Below are 23,651 nucleotides of genomic sequence, written 5' to 3'. Positions count from 1 at the left end.
GACGGAGTTGCCAAGGCCAGCATTATATGCAGTAATGTAGGATGTCAAGTGGTGGTATCCAGCACGCCTGAACATTGATGAACCCTTGCTTGACCTTTACCGTGAGAAGCCGCGCGGGAACTCCAGGCCCACCGCGTCTAAAGCGAACCCCATAAGTGTGTCCAGACTTTCTCCAGGAACAGGTTGTCCTGTGACCCACTTCGAAATGTATGTATCCGTAGACGCGCTTCATGATCCCCATAGACTTGTCTGGACTCTTACCATCCGGTTGGAGCGGCGGGTTAGCGACTGTCTTCAAAGCAACATTCCCGGGGCCCCGATTTCGGCCCGTTATTTCTCAAGGAGCTCGCTCACAAGGTAGTACGGTTGAGCTTTGACCTAAAAGATACGGTGTAATCTTGGTGGAGGTTTGTTTGTTTAGTGTTGCCATTTAAGCACGGGACTTACCAGTCACTTGTCTGCCCAGGTACCTATGTGCATGGTAGAACAAAAGATTATGAGGCTGGCCGGTGCAGCGGCTGTCATTATCAAACACAGATTTAAAGCAATGTTAACCGATTGACCGTATGTTGCGGTAATATATCGTGAATATTCTTCGAGCTCAGGTTATTGCAGAGCACATCATGAGGCATGACTAAGGTATCAGGAAAATGGCCACTGGAAGTACAAGAGACGAAATTATGGATCAGTTTGTACTGTTTAGATCAAATCTTTGAGGTTATTTATTTTTACATCTAAGACTTGGGAGGACAGTCTTGAAAGCCGGAAGGAAATCGGGTCCCGTCGAATGGTGTCACCCACCGTATAGGGTATGTCCATCGCGTGTAGACGATCGCCACTCAACTAACCGCGTCTGATATCAACAGAAGAAAACCATCATGGTAAGAGTCTGATACATTCGAGCTATAGACATGGGATTGTATGCTGACTCTGTGGAATAGTTTTGGCGGTTGTCAGTTGTGCTCATGCTATCTACGTAGATGCTGACAGGGAGTTGTCGTGGCTTGTTGACCCTGGGCTTGATATCGATGAACATTGTTGGAATGGGACCCCAATAGCTTTTGATCAGAATTCTAATCACTTACTGTTGAATTTCATCAGCCTTTTGACAAAGTTATGAAAAGTGTTGTTATTTCTGATCAATTGGCTCTTGTTGGAAATCTAGATCTATCACTAGCATTCATCATGACCGATGATATGTAGAATGATACCTATCATATCTCGGGCAACTGAATACGCTCATCACATATGCACAAGAAGACTAAGTAAACAGAAAGTGTAGGATAACTCTAGAAAGATCATATGAGAGACAATAGGTAGACGATTTTGGCTATGGTCTTATCATGACCTAGCCAGGTTAATAAGGCAGTTCTTATGTACAGAAGCCGGATAAAGTAACAGCCCTAAGTAAATTAGAGACATATAACACAAGAGATTTCCCCTGTACGGTATCAATAAGTGTTATCTGCTAGTGACACTAGGTCGCAAGGGTTTTAAGTGTTGCTTCGTATCATGACACAGCTAACCGTTAGTTGAGGCCCCACAACTCCGTACAATTCACGACATCAATTGCCTCAGCCACAGTCAATACCGGGCCAATTGAGTGACTGCTATATGCCAGGTACAGTTGAACTGTGTATTGACGTTGAGCGATAACGGCTATTGTGATGTGTATTGTTGTATTCGTATTATGTGCTGGATGACCATGACACTGACGACAAACTAGAGGTCAATGCATCGGCAACACCAATGATTTAGAGTGAAGTTCTGCGTAATGGCAACAGAATAGCAGTCACAGTTACACAAGCAAGCAAACGTGTTTAGATAAAACAAGGAATCTGTCAAGTCACCAGCTGGAAATATACACGCAGTGGCTGGCTGACCTGATTGTGGCGCTGCAGCCCCCAATCCCAATCCTGCCTTCACCTTCCTTATCCAACGCGTTGCTAGTCAACGCGCCCACGCTCCAATTTGCGACCAACATCTACACAGTGACGCAATAGCGCACCAACAGGAACTGGACCTGGAGAAGGAACCAAAGCTCAACGCACAAAGCCACGACTGAAGGTCAATCGGCGCTTTGTGATTTTGTGCCCTATCTTAATGGAATCACCCCAAAAAGGTATTAACTTTCTTTGTCGTCTTATCGGCTGTCGCTGACTATCATCAGACCCTTACGACTTCCCTACTTCACCCCCAATGACTCGAGACGCCATGCGCCCAGCTACTCCCATCAAAGAAGACAGCCTCGCTCATCGCGAAAAGCCCGACACTACAAATGCTTCTCCTGGTGTGAGACCCGGTACTCCGAAAGCTGGCACTCACGTCGCGACCCCTCGAACAGGCACACCGCACGGAGCTTCAAAGCATGGCACACCAAAGACCACTGCTCCCGCTGAGAAGAAAGCCATCACCGAAGACGCCCCGAATGAAGATGACCCTGAAGAACACGATGAGCCCAAGCCGAACGGCGACAAGGCGCAGCCCAACGGAGACGTGAGCCAACGAATCGATCCCGGCTACAAGGAAGACGTAGAGATCGACTCGTTCATCAGTCACCGTATCGACGAGGCTAATTCCACTGTCGATATCCGGGTTCTGTGGGAAGGCGGAGAAACTACATGGGAGACGGAATGGAGTCTTCAAGAGCAGGTTCCTGCGCTCGTCTTCCAGTACTGGGATAAGCTCGGCGGTCGCGATGCTGCCACCAAGCTAGAAGTCTACCACGTCTTCAAGATTCTGAGACGCGACACCAGCAGCAGAGCCAAGAAGTACGAAGTTCAATGGGTCGGCTTCAAGCGCAACGATTCGACCGTGGAGAAGGAGGACTTTCTGCGCAGCATTGCTCCGGCTGAGCTGGATAAGTTCCAGGCCAAGGAGCTGGCTAGTGGTGCTTCCAATGATAAGCGCAAAGGCGCTGCCCGTGGTCCTGGCCGACCTCGCAAGAAGGCCCGCGCTGATGAGGATTAGGTGGTTTTTTACTCAGGATTTTATTGCTTTTTCGGATGGCGCGCATGTAGACGACTGGTTGTATGAACGAACACGATTTCTGATGGGGTTTGTTGTATTCAAGGGTCAATAAATTCATCTAATCTACCTAGTCTGTCCTGGCGTGCACTTCCTTGGCCTTGACAAGAGGCCAATGGCCATGATCCTCCTTGTATGCCATTGCAGTAAACTGTGCAATGACAAACACCCAGTACAAGTTGTATGCGAGAACAGATCCATATGTGGCGGAATTGTTCCATCCGACAACAGCATTCAGGATAGCCCAGCCTCCTCCGCCGTTGAGTTGGGGGTTGCAGCACTGGGTTGTCAGCTGGGGGTTTGGGGGGAGGATGTGAGCTACTCACGTTGACGTGCCAGATACTACGGTCAATATCGTACGATCCAGGACCATCCCCGAGTTCCGCGGCATCGCCACCGACAACCTTGTTCCACTGCTGCTGCTCAAAAAGCCAAATGGCACGGGAGAACAAGCCTGCCGCGACAAGGTACAAAAGACAGGTCGAAGCGACGAGGAAATACTGCAGCTTTGCAGATGAACCACCCCTGCAAAAATTAGATGAGGCTTTGGAAAGCTTAAACATAGGAGACTTACCGGTAGAGAGCATATCCAACGAGAGCGCCCAGTGTCAAACCCAAAATGACGGGCAAAGGTACAGCTGAAGCGGGCGCAGAGAATGACACGCCCGCAACGAAAACGATGCCTTCAATACCCTCGCGAAGAACAGTGATACAAGGCAATACAAACATGGCATACTTCTCAAACAAGTTGATCAGCCAGGCCCTTTTTCCGTGACCAGCTACGACGGGCTCCTCAATCGCCTTGGATAGCTTGGCTCGCCACTTATCCTCCATCTTTCCGACGCGCAGCAAAGCGCCGCCCATTATGGTGATGATGATGGCGGAAATGAGCGAAAACACGCCTTCATAGTAGTACTCATGGTCTGCCCAGGTATCGCTGCCTAGGATGTAGAATGTACCAATGATGATACCAGAGGCAATGGCGCAGACAGCGAAGCCAGTCGCAGTTCCAGCCCAGACCTGTCATGCCAATTAGCAACGATGAATTAGAATGTTGATAGTGAAAGTAAATGTACCTGTGTGCGCAGGGTTTTATAAAGGTTGGCATCGCGATGTGAGCCATCAAGGGTCTGCTTGAGAAAAGCCAGCAAGACAGAGACAATGATGGCAGTCTCGAGAGTCTCTCGAAAGACAACGACAAACACGGGGACCGAAAACAATTCGAGCATCTTGGAGCAACCTTTGGTATGAGAGATTTGCTATGCTATCGAAAAGATCGGATCAGATAAGAAATAGTCAAATGAGTTTATTCCGAAGGCACCGCACGCCAAGGCTTTGGCTTTTTTTCGTCTCGAAATTGCCTCGGCCGGTTCAGGACTAACGAGTCACACGATGCCCACTTGGACCCTGTGAGGTCGAATCACGCGTTGTTTTAACCTGGAATCAGCTGTTTCGCTTGGGAACGAAAACTCTGATGAAGCCCTTGGTACAAAAAAAGGAGAGGGAAATAACCGTGCAGAAAGCAAAAAAAAGTGTACACGCGACCGACCGTCGGATTATCTGATTGATAAGATCCCTGCCTTCTCCACGCTTAATCCGAGTCCAAGGTCTTGGGACTGTCGCATCGCATCGCATTTCTGTCCAGTTCAACAACACAATGAGATTCGGATGGGCTGTGCTTTTTACACCGGCCGTTTTGGCTGCGACGGTGTCTTATGATTTCACTATTGAATGGGTCAGGGCGGATCCTGACGGGGAATTTGAGAGGCCGACGATTGGCATAAACGGAAAGTGGCCAATTCCCAGAATTGAGGCTAATGTTGGAGATACCGTTTTGGTCAACGCGAGGAATAATTTGGGCAATCAGAGCACATCACTTCATTTCCATGGATTGTTTATGAATGGCTCCAATCATATGGATGGTCCTTCACAGGTTACTCAATGTGCTATTCGACCTGGCGAGTCTTTTCTTTATAATTTTACGGTATGCGACTATGATACACTGACATGAAGATGAAAAGCTGATAAAACAGATTACCCAACCTGGAACATATTGGTACCACTCACATACCGAAAGTCAATACCCCGATGGCCTCCGTGGTCCTCTCATCATTCATGACCCAGAGTCACCTTTCAAAGACCAGTATGACGAGGAAATCATCATGACTATCTCAGATTGGTATCACGACCAGATGCAGACTTTGATTCCAGAGTTTATGAGAAAGGGAAACCCAACTGGCGCTGAACCAGTTCCCCAAGCTGCTCTTATGAACGAGACCCAGGATCTACAAGTCGATGTTCAGCCCGGAAAGACATACCTTCTTCGACTGGCCAACATCGGCGCGTTTGCAGGACACTTCTTCTGGATCGAAGGACACAACTTGACTATTGTTGAGGTAGACGGGGCCTACACAAAGCCAGCCCCAGCTAACATGGTTTACCTATCTGCTGGTCAACGATGCAGTGTTTTAATCACCACGAAAGAGAATACTTTGGACAACTTTCCCATTGTGTCAAGCATGGATACAGTAAGTTACCACACTCTTTGATTTACTTGGCTGACCTTCCAGGACCTATTCGACGTACTCCCTGAGGATCTGAACTGGAACGTCACAGGATGGCTAGTATACGATCAACAAAAGGACCTCCCTGAACCATTAATCGTGCACGAATTCGACCCTTACGACGACATGGATCTCGTACCGTACGATGACATGGCCAGGCTTCCTGAACCCAGCAAACATATCGAGCTTGATGTTGTTATGGATAACCTGCGTGATGGCGCCAACTATGCCTTCTTCAACAACATCACCTACCGTGCTCCCAAGGTGCCTACTCTGTATACTGCGTTGACAAGCGGAAAAGAGGCGACAAACCCGCAAATCTACGGTACTTACACGCATAGTTTTGTTCTGGAAAAGGATGAGATCGTCCAGATTGTTGTAAACAATAGGGATGACGGACGACATCCATTCCATTTGCACGGTCATCACTTCCAGGTCCTTCACCGAAGTGAAGATGACGTTGGCGACTTCACTGGATCGGAAGAGTTTGCTGAGACGCCAATGAGACGCGATACTGTCGTCGTGAGAGGAAACGGAAATGCGGTGCTTCGATTCAAGGCTGACAACCCTGGTATGTCTGTCGATTGAGTGTTGGACGTAGCTAATTGTTAGGTGTCTGGCTGTTCCACTGTCATATCGAATGGCACGTCACTTCAGGTTTGATCGCAACATTCGTCGAAGATCCCCTCGCTCTGCAGGCTTCTCTCAAGCTGCCTCAAAACCATCTCGACGCGTGCAAAGCTGGCGGTGTTCCTACCGTCGGCAACGCTGCTGGAAACAAGAACCTCCTTGACCTCACCGGCGAAAACGTCCCTCCGCCACGTCTCCCTGAAGGGTAGGTTCCAAGATCGCTGTCCCAAGACACTCACTGACATCCATAGCTTCACACTCAAAGGCATCGTCGCATTCACATTCAGCACACTGATGGGTATATTTGGCATTTACACAGTCGCATCATATGGAATGAAGAAGGAGAAAAAGACACCCGAGAGAGCGCCGTTGCTCGCGGAAGAGCTCCCAGAGCAGTAGATACACACAAAATATTATCGCTTATACACGTATTAACATTAATACCCGACCTCCCCGTACCATCTGCCCTGCCACTGAGAATACTCTATTTCTGCGGCGCAGGCGGTGGTGCGGCAGGATATTTGGAAGCCTCCCTCAAATGATCCGGTGTACCCAAAGCCGTCATCTCGCCTCTGTATTCGCGCATGGCGACCTTGCGGCCGCAGTTCTTGCAGTAATGGCTGACGTTTGATGCGCAATGGCAGATGTAGGGGCACATGACGCCGAAAAAGGTTCCGAAGAAAAGCGCGGCGGCGTAGACGCTATAACAATTAGACAAGTCGTTTTGTGAATGGAAAGGGAACATACTGTGTCATCCCAGATGGTGACTTCTTGACCTTTGTCTCGGTCTGGTGCTGACAGAACGGGCAGTCGACCGAATCGGCTTGGTCGGCTAGTAAATGCAAGGGCGTGACTGTAGGACCGCTTCGCTGCATGGGAGGTTGCGGCTGCATTGGAATAGACATGTTCTCTTGGCCCGCATATTGATATTGTTGTTGCTGTTGCTGTTGCTGTTGCGCAACAGCAGGATGCTGCAGGATCGGAGGCGATTGTGTTCCGTCCCAATTCATGATGCTTGTCGGCACAGGCGAAACAGTCGATACGGGAGGCGGGGGACTCGTTTGCGGGCTTGTTTGCGCAGGAGGCTGTTGGTGTGTCGGTTCGGTGACGACTTCGGGGAGGTTATCGTCGTTAATGTGCGGCTGCCTGCGAGGAAAATGTCAGCAAAGTCGCGCGATTGAAGGGAGAGGAGAGAAACGAACTCAATGGCGATCTTCTCGTCGGTGGGTGCTTCGCCAGGTGGTTGGGCTGTGTATGAAGGAGGCGCGATGGTGTCTGCGTCGACAGGTGTCGAAGAAGTTGCTTGCTGCGACATTTTGAACCGCGAGTCGTAAGGTAGAAATATTTGTTGAAGAAGGTGTTCGGTGAGGCTGTGAAGAAAAGAATAAAAAGGTATTTTCGCATTCGTGAGTCCGACGGGACATGCGTAAGCTAGGGAGCCCTTGCTGAATCCTTGTTTCGTTTGAGCATGGCGCAGTTGATTCCTTCGAAAACGGGTCAAGAATAATTTGGGGGCGTCGCAAGCCCAATCGCCACTGAATTGATCAGTTGAACTGGCTGTATCGACGATCAAAGAGCTGTATTTGCAGAGGATTGACCTTGTTAAGCCAAGGATATCTTGTTTTGGAGGATGTTTAGTGCTTACGCGCTAATGGCATCGGCGGCCGTTCGAAATGAGAGGAGAGGCTTATCGATAAACCTCTGTTTTCAAGGTTCAATGTTAATCATAGGGCTGGGCAGCTGCTGTCAACGCTCGACCAATGCTCGAAACCTTGTTCATTTCACAAGCGATTTACTTGGCCAACAGTGGTACCATCTGCGATGGTCAATTGGACAGTAATAAACAGGTGACAGATGCCAGAAGGAAGAGGCGAAGTAGTATAGTTGCAATTGACGCTTTCACCGAACTTTTGATCCCTGTGGATTCCCATCCTGACAACAGCAATTGCACTGTCGTTCATATTCCGATTCGCTATATGACGTATATGGAATGAACACCGCCTTCATATGCGGCGCAAGGAAGCGTTGTAGTATCGTGACCATCTTCTGCCGATTCTGATGACGCTCCTCCATCAAGACTACTCATGGGGTACGGATTGTTGACCTTGCCTGTCCTTGTACGCCCAATGCCAATTCGACGAAATATAGCCTGAGACGGATCTACCAGCTGGAAGAGAAGAAAATCCCACATGTTAGAAGCGTCACCAGTATCATTGAACATATGATGCCTCGCCAGCATGCAGTATAGGTTACCGCCTTTGCTTTCCTCATCAAAGTCTGTCTGCGGCTCGTCAAGCCATATTGATGACCACAGATTCGCTGTTTCTCCGTCGCGATATTGTTGCGGATCATATTCAATGTTGTCGATGGCTAGCGACCACATGTCATTGCCTTCAGATGCTCTGCGTAAGAGCTTGAGTTGTCTCAAGTGTCCGCTAAGTCGAAGCCAACCTGGTCGAACCGCTCCCATTTCATCGTCCGTGACATGCTCCAGTTTGCAATCATCCACTTCGTAAAGATACTCCACCCTGTCGTGTTCATAGTTCATCGTGATTACTTTGCCTTTGTATGATGCCCAAGACCAACTGGGTGCTATGTATGCCTCATAGCGCGATGATACCTCTTCGTAGTTGTGGCATCCGTACCATAGCAAATCGTTGTGAAGGTTTTTACGCCACATGCCAGCAACATACTCATCTGATAGATAAGATGCGTAAAGCCTAGCAACAGCAGAGAATGCAACTAGTTTGTCACTTGGAAAACTCAGAGTGCATGATGAATACTTCATGACCAAATTTGACCAGGAATAGTGTCCATCTAGAGCATTTCTCAATCCTTTGAAGGGGACTCCATGATCAAACCTTCTCAACCCCTTTGGATTCGTTTCTGAAGCTATGCATTCACGACACTCCCAGTAAACCTCATGAGAACCGAAGTGTAGAGGAGAGGAGACGCTCTTGCATGACCCAGCCGCGGGTGTTGATATGTGCATTGGTGACAGGGCTCCAGGACCCCCCATAATCCACAATATACTTGTTCGAGGAAGAGGGTTCATCAACTTGCGAGCTACAAAGTCTATTTCGGACTAGAGTCTCTGTAGTTGGCGGGATTAGGCGTTTTGGATCTCGGGTTCTGAAGATGGGCTCAGAACTATCTCTGTTTTCCGCAGCAACTATGTTGCAGTACGAAAAAGAGTAGACCTTGTGCATCAGTGATGCCTCCCTACTCCAGTAGGAAAGGTCATCCTTGTCTTGAAATATGCACAAAGCATCAATCCATAAGTAGTTCACGCCGACCTTTCGAGTGACAATACAAGCATCGCGAAAGTTCGGCGGTAACGAAGATAGGGGCATCCCACGTAGGAGGTCTTGGTATGACTGCTTGTTCAGAGTGATGATATGCTCTTTGCCCCATGAATGACTGAGGGTCATGTATGGACCTGTAGGAGTGACCTTGCTTGTTTCTACAAGACATATGACAGGGTCTTCGTCTTCATCGGTGGACGTGAAGCTAAGTAGTCGGGTAGGATACCATGTTGTATCGGTCGATATACTGCATGATGCATGATTCTCCAGGCATTGGTTTATCCATCGCTTCCCCAACGAGAAGACCTCGGGGGAGTCTGTGCTGGCAGAAAATTGTAGGGAGTCGAGAATGAGGCGGTCGTGCCCAAGGCTCTTTTCTTTATCCGTCTCTACTTCTCGTCAACACCTCTCCTATCCCTAAGAATGCGCCAGAATGGTACCTCTGCGAGCTTTGAACTCAATAGTGCGACGTGGAAAACCTACGATTTCGGCTGCACTTGGGCCCAATTCAAATTCTAGGTCGAATTCTGAGTTGTCGCCTACACTGACAAACATGTTCAAGAGTCCATATGTTTCGAACTCGTATCCCTCAAGCTGGCTAAGCTTTTCTTGTTCATCCGGTGTATATTAAACCAAACGGTTGCGCAAATCATGCATCTCGATTCTACTGAAGCTTTCCAATTTTCAATGCAAGTTTGATGAGGAAAGGCATCGGAATCTGATAATTCGGCAGCTAGAGTTAAAAGCTCTTGGCACCTTTGACAAAGCATGACTGGTGACGTGGTGGCAGGTATTAGTAGTCACAGAAAGGTGTAATGATACTCGATCTGACCGTCTCCCATAGAAGATAAACGAAAGTGTAAGCGGAAGAATGTCCCGCTTTCGTCCGTCTTACAATAATCGTATCACGTATGCGTATTCCGTATAACCCCACCCACCACCGTGACTCGCCGCTAAACCCCTTCAAGTCCCTTGGAGCGCTCTGTTTGACGCAAAGAACTTATATAACATGGCTGAATTAGCAGTACATCATGGGAATATTTGTTTCTTCATGACAACATGGATTCTGACAATAATTTCGGGCCTCATCGAATAGGCGTTTTCGATTTCACCGTTCTTTTCGAGCAGAGCATCTTGTCACTTCTCCCTGCTGCATTGTTTCTGTTTCTCGTGCCACTTAGACTCTTTGCCCTGCGAAACAATGAGAGGGTTACAGAACTTGGGATTTTATTATGGTTAAAATTGGTAAGTATCCTGAATGTAAGTATGACTTTGCTAATAACCTAGGCCACGGCTGCTTGCTATGTTTGCCTGCAGGTAGCCTTGATCGCATTATGGTCTCGAGAGAGCTCGGCAAAGATGGCCATCGCAGAACCAGTCTTGGGATTGGTCGAATCGATAGCACTCATTACCTTGATCTTCGTGGAACACAGAAACTCTAGAAAGCCGTCCAAGATTATTGGGGGATACCTTGCCATCACCATCATCCTCGACATTGCTTTGGTGCGCACCTTTTGGATCAGGTCGATGTCGGCTATTGCGGCTGTGTTTACTTGCGCTTTCGCCCTCAAAGTGACTCTTCTGATCTTAGAGGAATGGCCCAAAGCCCTAGTGCGAGAGAACGAAAAGATACGGGAAACCTCTTCAGGTGTGATTAACAGAAGTGTCTTCTGGTGGCTGAACAGCCTCTTCCTCCAAGGGTATCGAGGCATTCTCGAAACTGCGGATTTGCAAAACATCGACCCAAAATTCGATACAGACCATGTATCAAAACCCTTGGAAGAGCGATGGCTACGAGGTGAGTTTCATCCAAGACACGTTTGGCGTTTGTACTAACATTTACAGATCCAAAGACCGGATCCTCCAGCCTTTTGAAGTGCACCTTCCTTGCGTATAAATGGCAGTTTGCAGCTGGCATCCTTCCTCGACTTCTCCACAGTGGCTTCAACTTTGCACAACCATTTCTTATACAATCCGTCATTAACTATGTCGGTCGAAAGGAAGTATCTGTGCAAATCTCCAGCGGCCTCATCGGAGCGACTGTACTTATCTATCTCGGCCTTGCGATATCTGGGGCATGGCACAAGCACCTGTCGTTTCAGATGGTCACCATGTACCGAGGCGGACTGATCTCATTGATATTCAAGAAGACGCTGAAACTCAAAACATCGTCTGTCAAAGATTCTGCCCAAGTGACACTCATGACAACCGACGTCGAAACGATTGTGGCTGCCGGGGCATCAATCCATGATATGTGGGCCAACATGATCGAGCTTCCCATTGGTATCTACCTACTGCACCGTCAGATAGGTAATCCGAGTCTTCTTGTACTAGTTCCAACGATTGGTGAGTAGATGTTGGCTCGCAAGTTGTAACAATGCTAAAAATCAAGTCACCACCATTTTGAGCGGAATCATCTCCGTAGCCATGGAGCCAGCGACAGTGCAATGGAACGCAATGGTTCAAAAGCGCGTGGGCGAAACATCAAGTATGCTGGATCAGATCAAAGGCATTAAGATGATGGGCTTGACAGATTTCTTTCGCCAGACCGTTCAGAGTCTGAGAGTAAAGGAACTGAAAGTATCTGCAAAATTTCGATGGCTACTTGTATACTTTGTCGCACTTGGTAAGTTCCTACTACCTTCTCATTCATCCTCGTTAACATTTTAGCCATGGTTTCTGCACAGGTAACACCAGTCGTTGTGATACTCTCGGCAATTTACTGGTCAAGATCCGACCAAAGACTGAGCGTCGCTGAGGCCTTTACCTCACTGTCCTTAGTATCACTTGTCACCCAACCACTTGTTACGATCCTTGTTTCGTTGATGCAGATTGCTGGAGTTGTGGCAGGGTGTGGCAGAATCCAGGCATTTCTGTTGCTCAAGGAGCAAGACATTATGACAGCAGAGGTGCCTGAAAATGGTCTGGCAGTGGCCATCAACAATGCATGCTATTCCACCGACGAAGGAAACACACTTCTTACCGATGTCAACATGCGTGTTGTTCAAGGAACCATCAAAATGATCGTGGGAAAAGTAGGAAGCGGCAAGTCGACTCTTCTCAAAGCCATCATCGGCGAGAACACGCCATCGCAAGGAAGTGTCAAAACAGAAGCTTCAGTTGCATATTGTGATCAAGTACCATGGCTTCGGAACACAACAATCAGCAAAAACATCATCGGGCAGTCACAACATGATCAGAAGTGGCTTGCGACAGTCATACGATCATGTGCACTTGATGAAGACCTGGCGCAGTTGCCTCAGGGTCAAGAGACTGTTGTCGGTTCCAGAGGAGTCGCGTTGAGTGGCGGGCAGAAGCAGAGAGTCGCTCTAGCTCGCGCTGTGTATTCACAAAGCAAGCTCATCATTCTTGACGATGTTTTCAGCAGCCTTGACCAGACGACGTCCGACACAGTCTTTGATCGACTTCTGGGAGAGAAAGGGTTGCTTCGGAAAAGCACTGTCATTCTGGCAACCAGTAATGGTAAGTACTCTTTTCGGCAATGGGAGAATGAATACTGACAAGCAGCCCGTTTTCTTTCCTCGGCCGATTGCATCACAGTTGTTGACGAGGGCCGCATCACTCGCAACCAAATCACATACTCTGAACTCGAACTTACGGAAACGCTCAAAGTTATTACACCTACACAGTCCCCCGAAATCGTTCAGAAGGATATCGCTACGGTTAGCCCAAAGGAAGAAATTGATCTGTCACGAAAGACAGGTGACACAGAATGCTACAAAATCTACGTTCGGTCAATGGGTTGGAAAGTTATCGGTATTGTTTTTCCCACCGCTGTGATGGGTGCGGTCATGGAAGCTATGCCTCAGATCTGGCTACGAATCTGGACCGAGAAGGGCGATGGGTCAAAGGATGCCAAATATGTAGGTGGCTATGTGGGACTCGTTGTTGCCGCCATGATTCTAGCACTTGTCAACATCAGCTACTTCCTCATAATAGGCGTCGAAAAATCTTCCAACAACCTTCACGAGCAACTCTTGAAATCTGTCTGCAGAGCACCATTGCGCTTCTTTACAACAACCGAAAATGGCAGCATCTTGAACCGCTTTAGCCAAGACATGACACTCATTGACATGTCGTTACCTTTAGCGTTCTATCTCACGCTCGACCTGACCCTTCGAGGTTTGGTCCAAACGGGAGTTGTTGCATCGGGCGCAAGCTACTTCGGGGCCTTCCTCCCACTCTCTTTCCTGGCATTATACCTCATCCAGAAGTACTATCTCCGCACCTCGAGGCAAATGCGTCTTCTCGATCTTGAAGCAAAGACACCACTATACACGCAATTCACTGAGATCACGGCGGGACTATCGACTGTCCGCACGTTTGGGTGGTCAAAAGAACTTTTGGACGAGAGTTTCATACTACTCAACACATCACAAAAACCTTTCTATCTAATGTTTTGCATACAACGATGGTTAGAGCTGGTGCTTGATCTCTTCGTCGCTGGCATGGCGATGCTGCTGGTTACTATTGCGCTCCGGATCCCAGGAACAACAAGCGAAGGAGCAATAGGGTTATCCATGGTCAACTTGCTTGGCCTCAACCTGACTCTAACAACTGTCATAGATCAATGGACGAGTTTGGAGACGTCACTGGGGGCCATAGCCAGACTCAAAGCGTTCATTGGTAGCACACCAAACGAGAACAAGGACGCCGAAAAAGAAATGCCAGATAACTGGCCAATCGGCAAAATTGAGATTGAGGGGATCACGGCTTCATACAGGTATGCTACTAGTTATTGTGATTTTGAGACGTTGCTAAGGATTTGATAGTTATGAATCGGAACCGGTTCTACATGATGTATCTCTAGTTGTCGAACCAGGGCAGAAAGTTTGTCTTTGCGGCCGTTCTGGAAGGTATGTTACAATATCCTCCATTTTCTATCGAAAAAGCTAATACCTATTCCAGTGGCAAATCTTCCCTCGTTCTCTCGATCTTACGACTTCTCGAACTCCAGTCTGGAAGTATTCGCATCGATGGCCAAGATCTTACGAAGATACCACGCCAATACATTAGATCACAAATCACAACTATACCCCAAGATACGGTCAACATGTCAGGCACTGTACGACACAACATGGACCCTGAAGAGCTCGTCCAGGCGGATGAGATGCTCATAGCAGCTTTGAAAAAGACGGCTCTATGGTCAGTCGTTGAAACCCGTGGAGGGTTGGATGCCGATGTTTCGACACTTGGCCTCTCAGTTGGACAGCGTCAACTCTTTTGTCTTGCGCGAGCGTTGCTCTCCCACTCGAACATTGTTCTTCTTGATGAACCATCAAGCAGTGTGGATGACGCCACGACCAAGGAAGTGCGCCAAGTCATCCGGGAAGTTATGCACGGCAGGACAGTCATCGAAGTCACACATCGACTTGACCATGTCACAGACTTTGACGTCGTAGTCGTGATGAAGGATGGCAGAATCGTCGAAACCGGTAGTCCGAGAAATTTACTGACCCAACATTCTGCCTTGAAAGCGTTGCATGGATAGACTTTCAAGAATACTCCACTCCATATGTACACATTATTTCACATTCATCTTCACTCAGCCAATCACAGCTCATCTAATATTATTGTACATTATATGCTATTATATACTTTTGTCTATCCATCTAAATCTAATACATGTCTAATATTTGTCTAATCGCTCTTTGATGGCCACTTTATTCTCCTTTCAGCCCTGACATACAGGTTGTTCGGCCTAATCAACTGGAACATGGGATCGTATTCGACAGGTCCGTCTTGAGCCAGGTTAAACTTGTATCGGTACACAAGCTTGGGCAAGAAGACCTTGACCTCCTGGAGAGCAAAGTTGAAGCCGACACACATGCGAGGTCCGGTCGCAAAAGGGATGTAAGAATCCTTGGGGCGGTTCTTGACACGGTCGGTGTCCCAACGATCGGGGTCGAACAGAGCGGGGTTGTCCCAGATCTTGGTGTTGTTGTGAATGTGGTGGAGGGCGGGGATGACGATGGAGTCCTTGGGGAGCTTGTATCCACCAGGGAGAATCATGTCGACCGCTGATGTTCTAGCGGGTTGGTAAGAGGGGTTGTGGCGGCGTTGTGTCTCCTTGATGTACTTGTCAAGGAATGTGAGCTTATTGGTCAGATCAGCGGTGATCTGGGTGTTTTCGTCGAAGCCGTTGTCGACCAACTCCTGTAGAAGCCTCTCTTGCATACCGGGGTACACAACGAGACCGTACAGAAGCCACGATAGAAGAGAACTGGTTGTGGTGAAACCAGCACCAGTGGCAACGACAAGGGGTTCCATGATACGCTCACGGGGAAGCTTGTTACCCTTGCTATCGCTAGCACGGAGGACATAGTCAACCATGTTCTCGGCCTCAACAGCGGCATCCTGGAGTTCCAAGTCTCCCTCACCCTTGGCGGCATTGGCAACAGATTCTGTCATCATGGCCTCCATGTGGGCACGAGCCTCTCGCATGCGCTGAGGGTCGCCGAAAGGAAGGCTCTTGTACCAGCTTGGCATGGAGGTGAGCTTCTTGTTCAATTCAAGAGACTGGGCAATTCGCAGGACCATGGCGTGAGGTCGGGCATCAGGAGAGGAAAAGTGCTGGAAATCCATTCCAAGGACCAGCTTTCCAACAGCCTGAGCACCGAGCTTCAGCATATAAGGGTACACGTTCCAGGCCTCATCACGCTCATCAAGTTCATCAAAGACCTTGAAGGCATCCTCGACAGTCCGTTGCATAGTGGGTGCGTAATGTCGCACAGCCTTGGGGCCGAGAGCAGGGGGGAGAAACTTGTGTACTTCCTTCCACTCTTCGGTATCAGTGTCACCGACAAAGACACCAGCCTCCTTGTTCTTGATGGGGAACAGAGGGTGGCCCTCGATAATACGCTTGGAGAAGAAGTCTGACTCTCCAAAGACGATGGTGGCTAGCTTGGGGTCGTTTGTTTGGTAGATGGTGTTGCCCATGTTTGTTGTCTTGAAGAGGGGACCATACTTCTCAAACAGCCTTTGGTGGTTGCCTAGATGGTCGGGATAGACCTCGAAATAGTTGCCTACAAAAGGCAGACCACTTGGGCCTGGAACCTCGCGGACAGCCTTGCCATCGATGGTGATGGAGATATCATCAGCAGCGAGAACATCAGCGACTGTTGGCAAAGCCTCAGAGTCGGTGACGAAACCGATTCCTGAGAAGTTAGTGACTGTTGAGATTTGATTTGATTTTATTTTAGGGTTGGCTTACCGCTAGGGTCAACAATTGCAAAATGCGACGCTACCAAGTGCTGAAGGCCTTGCTCGTCCAAAGACGGGGGAAGCTCAATTTGCTGGGCAGTTGAAGGGTCCTCGCCCAAAAGATGAAAACGTTTTGTAGACATGACGATGATGAGTCAATACAGTATAGTATAATGAGACGAGCAAGTTTACAAATGGCTAGTCGCTGGCTGGTCTACTGGTCTATATAAAGCAAAGCAAATGATAAAAGTGAACGAGCCTCGGCCCAAGAGAAAGCTACAGCGGATTCGTGTGGATCTCTTTAGATATGACCCTTGCATCTGCCGGTACATTGGATAGGGATAGGGGCGATGAAGAATTTGCGTTTGCGGAACGGCATTGATAATGATGAGGTGGCGCCTTGTATCCACTAGATATCCTCCACAGCCCTGTTAGCGAGGTACTGACTTTGGTGTGTAGACTAGATGTGATAGTAAGTACTCTTTGTTAGTGCCGGATATATCTATCAGCTAACGGCGCTACGGAGTCATACGAGTCAGGGTAGCTTGTTGAGCAATTAATTTGAATCATAATCCAATTACAAGAAATAACAGTTTCAGCTACAAGTAAAAAAAGCCTGTCAATTCATGCCATTAAAGTTACAATCCGTCGGCGTATATCTCCTTGCCGAATTCCGTGCCTCGGATTGATGATCATGGATAAAAGTGTAAGGACACAGACCCAAAATAAAAGATTTAAAAGCTTTGACGCAACGGAATTCATGCCCCTTCAACGATAACCAACCCGACAAAGACACGGAGACTCGGCCGTTCCGGACCCACAATCGGCCGAGAAAGGGCCACAAGCCTCGGCTCGTGTCTAAAAGGGGCAAAAGTAGCTTCGTCAGAGAAGCCAGTCAATGCGACCGTATTTGATACCGACTAATATAATCCGCTTGTATCCTCTTGCCGCTTGTAATACGATATTTGTCTACTAATCCATCTGTCATTCTTCTATCTATACTCGAAAAACAAAAATGGCTTCATTTACTGCAAAGGAAGTGGCCGCTCACAACACCCGCGGTGACTGTTGGACAATCATCAAGGGACAGGGTAAGAAAAATTTAATCTAGGTACTTCACCAAAGACACTGACTCACCGCTTAGTCTATGATGTTACAAAATACATGGAAGACCACCCTGGTGGTGCAGATGTCCTCATTGAATCAGCTGGAAAGGACTCAACAATAGAGTTTGACAGTGCTGGTCACTCCGAGGATGCCTTTGAGATTATGGAAGAGTATCGCATTGGAGAGTACAAGGGCGCACCTGTCCGAAACGCTCCCAAGGCTGTTACTCTGAAAAAGGCTGCTCCCGTCGCTGCCGCTGGAAGCAGCATTGCCACAACCGCTCTTACAGCTACTGCTGCCATCTCAGTTGCTGCCGCTGCTCTTCACCAGGCATACCGACTGAACCCCGAAATCCTCGCTTCTCTCCCCAAAATCAAGCCTGGATCTGGATCTGGATCTGGACCTGGTTTCCTCGAAGGCTTCATCATTGCTTCTGCGCTCTTCACCGTCGCTGGTACTGTCGGCGTCAAGAAGCTATCAAAGCACCTTCACTTTGAAGAGGGTGGTTTCATGAGCTATGCTCCTCACAAGAAGATGCCCAAGGTCACAAAGCTTAACCCTCTTCTCCAAAGAGGCTGGCTCGACCCTGTAGCATACCACGCTCTTCCCTTGACTGTCAAAGAAGAGATTGCTCCCAATGTATTCCGTCTGGTTTTCGCTCTTCCCACACCCACAACCGTCCTTGGTCTACCAACCGGTCAACATCTCGCCATCAAGGCTGAAATCGACGGCAAATCAGTCAACAGATCTTACACACCCATCTCAAATAACAGCGATCTCGGAAAGCTCGAGCTTGTCATCAAGTGCTATCCTGATGGCCTTCTCACCGGCAGATACCTCGCCAACCTCGAAATCGGTGACGAGGTTCAATTCCGCGGACCCAAGGGCTCTATGCGTTACCAGCGTGGTCTTTGTAAGAGAATAGGCATGCTGGCTGGTGGAACAGGCATAACCCCCATGTTCCAGATCATCCGCGCCATCTGCGAAGACGACCGCGATCTCACACAAATCAGCCTCGTCTACGCCAACCGCTCAGAGCAGGATATTCTGCTACGTGAGCAGCTCGAGACCTTTGCCCGACGATACCCCCAGAACTTTAGACTTTACTATCTTGTTGAAAAGGCGCCCGAGAACTGGGCGTACGGAACTGGTTACGCTACACAGGAGCTTATGGAGGAGAAGTTCCCCGCGCCTGGGCCCGACTCCAAGATTATGCTGTGCGGACCGCCCGGTATGATCAAAGCGGCCAAGACATCTCTTGGCAACTTGGGATTCGAGCAGCCTGGAGCGTCTTCAAAGATGACTGATCACATCTTTTGCTTCTAGATTAAAACCTATTTGTACTTTTAATAATGAACCAATTACATACTACTACTTTTCATCTGTTAAATAGCCTATTGTACCCCTGTAAAATGATCAGCAGCGACTCGATAACCTTGGTGTGATGCTTAATAGTTTATTTTGTGGCCGGGTTGAAACGCCCGCTGACGGGACTTTACCTTCCCCTTGGGGTAGATCTGCGCATCTTGGCGATGCTGGGATTCGATGTCGACATCAGCACGGCATATCATTTGCAGAAGTGAGGGGAACTTTTGTCTTACACTCCATCGTCATTGTAACCCTCGATTGCGTGTGATGCATCTTTATAAAGGCTCATGTCTCGTTGGATCATGGAATTGTTTTGTCTTGTTGCGAGGCAGATATGGCCGATACAAAGAAAACCCAGGCCGTTGATGGCTTGCGCGGTCAGCCCTACGATGACTTCAACAGCGATGAGAGACCTGTCGCTGATAACGGCAGTACCATCGATGCGCAGAATTTTGCCTTTACTGAGGATCGAAAGATTGGTGTTACTGGCGCTGTCTTTTTGATTCTCAACAAGATGATCGGAACAGGAAGTAAGTTAGCCACTACCAAATACAAGAGCGAATCTGATTGCCAGTCTTTTCTACACCCTCTAGCATCTTTGCAGCTACTGGATCCGTGGGCATATGTCTTATGCTATGGATCATCGGCGGCTTCTTGACCTTTTGCGGTCTGAGCGTGTTTCTCGAATTCGGACTCGCGATTCCGAGATCTGGTGGAGAAAAGAATTACCTTGAAAGAGTCTATCGACATCCGAAATACTTGGCAACCTGTGTCTTGGCCAGTCAAATGATTCTTCTTGGCTTCTCTTCCGGCAACTCCCTCGCCTTTGGACGCTACATCCTTTATGCATCCGGTAAGGAAACACCTGATGGATGGGAAGCCCGCGGTATAGCAGTCGCATGTGTCACCTTCTCCGTCCTACTTCACAGCACGCTTCCAAAGTGGGGTATACGTCTCTTCAATGTCTTGGGTGTATTCAAAGTTGTCATCCTGTTGTTTATAGTCTTTTCAGGCTTCGCTGCATTGGCAGGACATCGTCGTGTTCCAAATCCTCACAACTTTGACAACGCGTTCCGAATAGAAGATGGTGATGGCTACGGTGGCGGTGGAGCGTACGCTTACTCGAATGCCCTTCTCAACATCATCTACAGTTACAAAGGCTGGGAGAACGCAAACTACGTTCTAGGAGAACTGAAGAACCCCAGAAAAACACTTGCTGTTGCCGCGCCCATCGCCATTGGCGGCGTGACGATTCTTTACGTTCTCGCAAACGTGGCATACTTTGCAGCAATTCCCAAATCTGATCTCGCCAAGTCTGAAGTCATCGTCGCTGGATTATTTTTCAGAAACGTCTTTGGTCAAGGTGCTGCGGCGAGGAGTCTGCCTGCGTTCGTGGCGCTGAGCAATTTGGGTAATGTTTTGGCTGTTTCGTTTGCCCATGCGAGAGTGAATCAGGAGCTGGCTAAAGAGGGCATGCTTCCATTCAGTCGGTTCTGGGCATCGAACAAGCCTTTTAACTCGCCTGCTCCATCTGTAAGTCAGTCTATAAAGCGTCTGTGATGTGGCTAACAAGTGTAGTTGTTCCTTCATTGGCTTGTCACTGTCATTGTACTCCTCGCGCCACCTGCTGGACCAGCCTACAACTTTATTGTCAACTTGTATGTCTCTGCAACTCAGTATAGGTACAAACATGCTAACAGATTCAGGTACACTTACCCCGGCTCATGGATCAACGGCTTCGTCACTGCCGGTCTCATCTATCTCCACTGGAGCAAGTCTGAAAACTGGACATCGCCATGGCACACGTATCTTCCGATATCGGTCATTTATCTGCTCGCCAACATCTTTCTCGCACTTGTACCATTCATTCCACCAGATGGTGACTGGAACGCGGATGGATATCCCTACTATGTCTTTCCTGTTGTCGGTGTTGGCGTTTTGATACTCGGTGGTGTCTATTGGGCATTCTGGACCAAGATTCTGCCAAGGATTGGAGGATACAAGATTGTTGCTGATAGGACGTTTGATGATGCTGGGGTTGAGACGGTCCGGTACCGCAAGGTTTCTGTTCGACATCACTAGTTGGTAACAGTGAGTCTAGCATTTTGTCTTCCGATACCTTGAGGATACTTATATTGGCAGAGAATGGGTGCTGGCTGTGCATGAGATAGTGCGGTCATGGAGTGTCGCTGATCGTGGACTGAATAAATATTTGGAAAGAAATGCGTTTTGTCTATTACAGTCAATCAATGCAACCGAAACTCTAATACTAACACGAATAAGTATTCCCATTATTCTTCACTATAAGTAATTGTCTTTGTCGGCGTTTAAACAACATATACAACGATCTCTGTAACCTTTATTACTACTTACATACCACTACTTCATCATAGCCTTCAATATGAATCCCCCGCTTAGTCCCTAAGAGCCAACTTGCATCAACGACATCAAAGTCTACCACAAAGGTCTTCCCGGCGCTTTCCGAATCGAAAGTGAAAACCTCGATGTCCGTCTGAAAGCCGTAGTTAATTCCTACGGCAAGATATTCGATATACAGTTCAAGAACCGCAATGGAGAGCAGATGAGGGATCAGATATTTGCTGATATAAGGGGAATTCTTTACTTCACGGGAAGTGCTCGCCTTGCCCAATTGTCATTGTTATGGTGGGGATTTCTTGTGAGACAATTGGGGAACCGGAGCGAGTTTCTACGGTGGTTGGCCCTGATGCTGAGGGATAAAAAGACATGGAGCTGGAAATCCGTTTCTTGAAGTCAGATTTGATCTCCAAGTAGGTTTCTCTGACGAGGCTAGTTTTCAAATAATGGTGTTTCCTACAAAGTAATGGGCTTAAGCTTAAGGCATAGATAATAGCACAAGAATAGATGTGTTAGCCTATGAGGACGAAAGACAACACTGTAACTAGGCACAGTATGTGTCATATACTATCTACGACATAGCTAACCATAGCCGAATCTCCATCTATCTCATGGACTACAAAACTCATTACATTACAGAACAGCTTGCTGTAAGGGCAGTGGTGACAATACTTGAGAGAACTCCTTTTCCGACAGATGTCGCAATCCCTTTCAGAAATGCTCCTTTCCTTGCGGATTGTGGCAGCTTTGGTTTCTCGGTCAAGTTGTGCGAAAAGTTGGAGACGTGGCTTGTGATGATTTCTAGCTCCTCGTAGGCTGATAAGACGTCAACTATATCAGCCTCGCAAATGGCACTTGCTTGGACATGAATTGTGTTGTCAGCTAGAGCAAGGAAGAATTCGTTCTTGCGGTTGGGGTTCATGGCGACAAACTAATAGCATTAGCGTGTCAAGCTTCAGGGTTGTGGCTTTGCTTACCACAACGTCACCTCTCTCATGATCGTTGAGTATATCATACAGCTCGGGGTAGTTGTTCTCACATGCCACCGTCCATTCACCATTTGTGAAAAGAATACAATGTGCCCCATTCATACCAAGTGCGACTTGTTTAATCTGTCGATTGTCATCGCTGAGCCAATCTGGCAAGTTCAAACCCCTTCCTTCGTACTGCCAGGTCTTTTGGTTGAAGACAAAGAAATCACCAATCGTTGGACCAAATGTCACGGTAGAAGTGTGCTCGTCATGTTCATCAAAGAACTCAACCAAAGCCGGGTAGTGTGTTTTCAACCCAATGTAACCTCCATATCAAGTAAGTAACATCTCCTAGACAGTGAAGCAAAAATTGCTAACTTACTGTACCAGCTCGAATCGGATTCGTCAGTCCACCGTAGGAAGTAGTTATCGTTAGCATCAAGAGCTAGCGATTGTACCTCTTGCACGGGGTTCTTGTTGATTGATCGTATTAACGCCTGGGGCATGTTGCGTCTTAAGATTTGTTAAGTTTTTGTGATCTCTGTCATCAGACGACTCCATACCTGGTACATTTCTTGGGGTGGTCAAGCAAGTATGAACCAGACTTCCCGAAAACAAACATGAGCTGATACACGGACATCGTTTACTTATACAGAGTGGAAGGACGTTATAAAGTAGATAATATACGTGGATCGAAGGTAGTATAGACAGGTGGGAGCATGAAGGGAGTATGATTCATAGAAAGGAGGTAGTGAGATTACCCAGATTTGTTATAAAGAATACACTGGGCTATCACGTCCAACAGCTTGCCAGCCGACCGTGGTGGTTGCCACACGAATAATATCAAAAACATCACATGCGTCGAGTAAGTATGTTGACCAATCACGATAGAAAGCGCGTACAGAAGGATTTCGGCGTGCAGGAGCCTTATCCTTGTTTGTCTCACAATGTGTGCTATAATTGGCAGAACTTTGTTGATATCATCTATCATATGCCGCTGTACTCCTATAACCTCTAGTTTGTTTTCTTGACCTATCGTACGTCTTGTTCATGAGCCTCACATGAAAGCTGAAAAGAAA

General features: G+C 47.9%; 10 protein-coding genes across 10 annotated transcripts; 5 read left to right on the top strand and 5 right to left on the bottom strand.

Annotated features, from left to right (window-relative positions):
• Nucleotides 1-1,987: 1,987 nt before the first annotated feature.
• Nucleotides 1,988-3,111, top strand: FGSG_02144 (uncharacterized protein). The gene is made up of 2 exons (XM_011319722.1): nucleotides 1,988-2,122; nucleotides 2,171-3,111. Exon 2 carries the CDS (start codon nucleotides 2,215-2,217, stop codon nucleotides 2,968-2,970), a length of 756 nt encoding a protein of 251 aa, XP_011318024.1. The 5' UTR covers nucleotides 1,988-2,122; nucleotides 2,171-2,214; the 3' UTR covers nucleotides 2,971-3,111.
• FGSG_02143 (plasma membrane iron permease) lies at nucleotides 3,098-4,256 on the bottom strand (the record flags this gene model as incomplete). Its single annotated transcript, XM_011319721.1, has 4 exons — nucleotides 3,098-3,319; nucleotides 3,354-3,552; nucleotides 3,602-4,047; nucleotides 4,104-4,256. The coding sequence occupies 4 exons, from the start codon at nucleotides 4,254-4,256 to the stop codon at nucleotides 3,098-3,100; spliced, it is 1,020 nt and encodes a 339-aa protein (XP_011318023.1).
• Nucleotides 4,257-4,684: 428 nt separating this feature from the next.
• On the top strand, nucleotides 4,685-6,620 carry FGSG_02142 (uncharacterized protein; the record flags this gene model as incomplete). Its single annotated transcript, XM_011319720.1, has 5 exons — nucleotides 4,685-5,011; nucleotides 5,061-5,555; nucleotides 5,598-6,162; nucleotides 6,204-6,426; nucleotides 6,473-6,620. The coding sequence occupies 5 exons, from the start codon at nucleotides 4,685-4,687 to the stop codon at nucleotides 6,618-6,620; spliced, it is 1,758 nt and encodes a 585-aa protein (XP_011318022.1).
• An 85-nt stretch (nucleotides 6,621-6,705) lies between these two features.
• On the bottom strand, nucleotides 6,706-7,536 carry FGSG_02141 (uncharacterized protein; the record flags this gene model as incomplete). Its single annotated transcript, XM_011319719.1, has 3 exons — nucleotides 6,706-6,922; nucleotides 6,969-7,367; nucleotides 7,424-7,536. The coding sequence occupies 3 exons, from the start codon at nucleotides 7,534-7,536 to the stop codon at nucleotides 6,706-6,708; spliced, it is 729 nt and encodes a 242-aa protein (XP_011318021.1).
• Nucleotides 7,537-8,193: 657 nt separating this feature from the next.
• FGSG_02140 (uncharacterized protein) lies at nucleotides 8,194-10,081 on the bottom strand (the record flags this gene model as incomplete). Its single annotated transcript, XM_011319718.1, has 4 exons — nucleotides 8,194-8,941; nucleotides 9,153-9,731; nucleotides 9,920-10,005; nucleotides 10,070-10,081. 4 exons carry the CDS (start codon nucleotides 10,079-10,081, stop codon nucleotides 8,194-8,196), a joined length of 1,425 nt encoding a protein of 474 aa, XP_011318020.1.
• Nucleotides 10,082-10,585: 504 nt separating this feature from the next.
• On the top strand, nucleotides 10,586-15,038 carry FGSG_02139 (uncharacterized protein; the record flags this gene model as incomplete). The annotated part of the gene is made up of 8 exons (XM_011319717.1): nucleotides 10,586-10,771; nucleotides 10,844-11,324; nucleotides 11,372-11,872; nucleotides 11,919-12,152; nucleotides 12,308-13,009; nucleotides 13,055-14,270; nucleotides 14,320-14,403; nucleotides 14,456-15,038. 8 exons carry the CDS (start codon nucleotides 10,586-10,588, stop codon nucleotides 15,036-15,038), a joined length of 3,987 nt encoding a protein of 1,328 aa, XP_011318019.1.
• Nucleotides 15,039-15,187: 149 nt separating this feature from the next.
• Nucleotides 15,188-16,893, bottom strand: FGSG_02138 (uncharacterized protein; the record flags this gene model as incomplete). Its single annotated transcript, XM_011319716.1, has 2 exons — nucleotides 15,188-16,704; nucleotides 16,761-16,893. The coding sequence occupies 2 exons, from the start codon at nucleotides 16,891-16,893 to the stop codon at nucleotides 15,188-15,190; spliced, it is 1,650 nt and encodes a 549-aa protein (XP_011318018.1).
• Nucleotides 16,894-17,765: 872 nt separating this feature from the next.
• On the top strand, nucleotides 17,766-19,183 carry FGSG_02137 (uncharacterized protein; the record flags this gene model as incomplete). Its single annotated transcript, XM_011319715.1, has 2 exons — nucleotides 17,766-17,841; nucleotides 17,895-19,183. The coding sequence occupies 2 exons, from the start codon at nucleotides 17,766-17,768 to the stop codon at nucleotides 19,181-19,183; spliced, it is 1,365 nt and encodes a 454-aa protein (XP_011318017.1).
• A 376-nt stretch (nucleotides 19,184-19,559) lies between these two features.
• Nucleotides 19,560-21,307, top strand: FGSG_02136 (uncharacterized protein; the record flags this gene model as incomplete). The annotated part of the gene is made up of 4 exons (XM_011319714.1): nucleotides 19,560-19,755; nucleotides 19,830-20,758; nucleotides 20,804-20,883; nucleotides 20,926-21,307. 4 exons carry the CDS (start codon nucleotides 19,560-19,562, stop codon nucleotides 21,305-21,307), a joined length of 1,587 nt encoding a protein of 528 aa, XP_011318016.1.
• A 164-nt stretch (nucleotides 21,308-21,471) lies between these two features.
• On the bottom strand, nucleotides 21,472-23,212 carry FGSG_02135 (uncharacterized protein; the record flags this gene model as incomplete). Its single annotated transcript, XM_011319713.1, has 7 exons — nucleotides 21,472-21,494; nucleotides 21,599-21,737; nucleotides 22,189-22,217; nucleotides 22,274-22,532; nucleotides 22,579-22,898; nucleotides 22,955-23,085; nucleotides 23,136-23,212. The coding sequence occupies 7 exons, from the start codon at nucleotides 23,210-23,212 to the stop codon at nucleotides 21,472-21,474; spliced, it is 978 nt and encodes a 325-aa protein (XP_011318015.1).
• Between the last annotated feature and the right edge of the window lie 439 nt (nucleotides 23,213-23,651).

Source organism: Fusarium graminearum, chromosome 1 (assembly GCF_000240135.3).
Source record: "Fusarium graminearum PH-1 chromosome 1, whole genome shotgun sequence".
Classification (NCBI taxonomy): domain Eukaryota; kingdom Fungi; phylum Ascomycota; class Sordariomycetes; order Hypocreales; family Nectriaceae; genus Fusarium; species Fusarium graminearum.
This window is presented reverse-complemented; position numbering and strand designations above follow the sequence as displayed.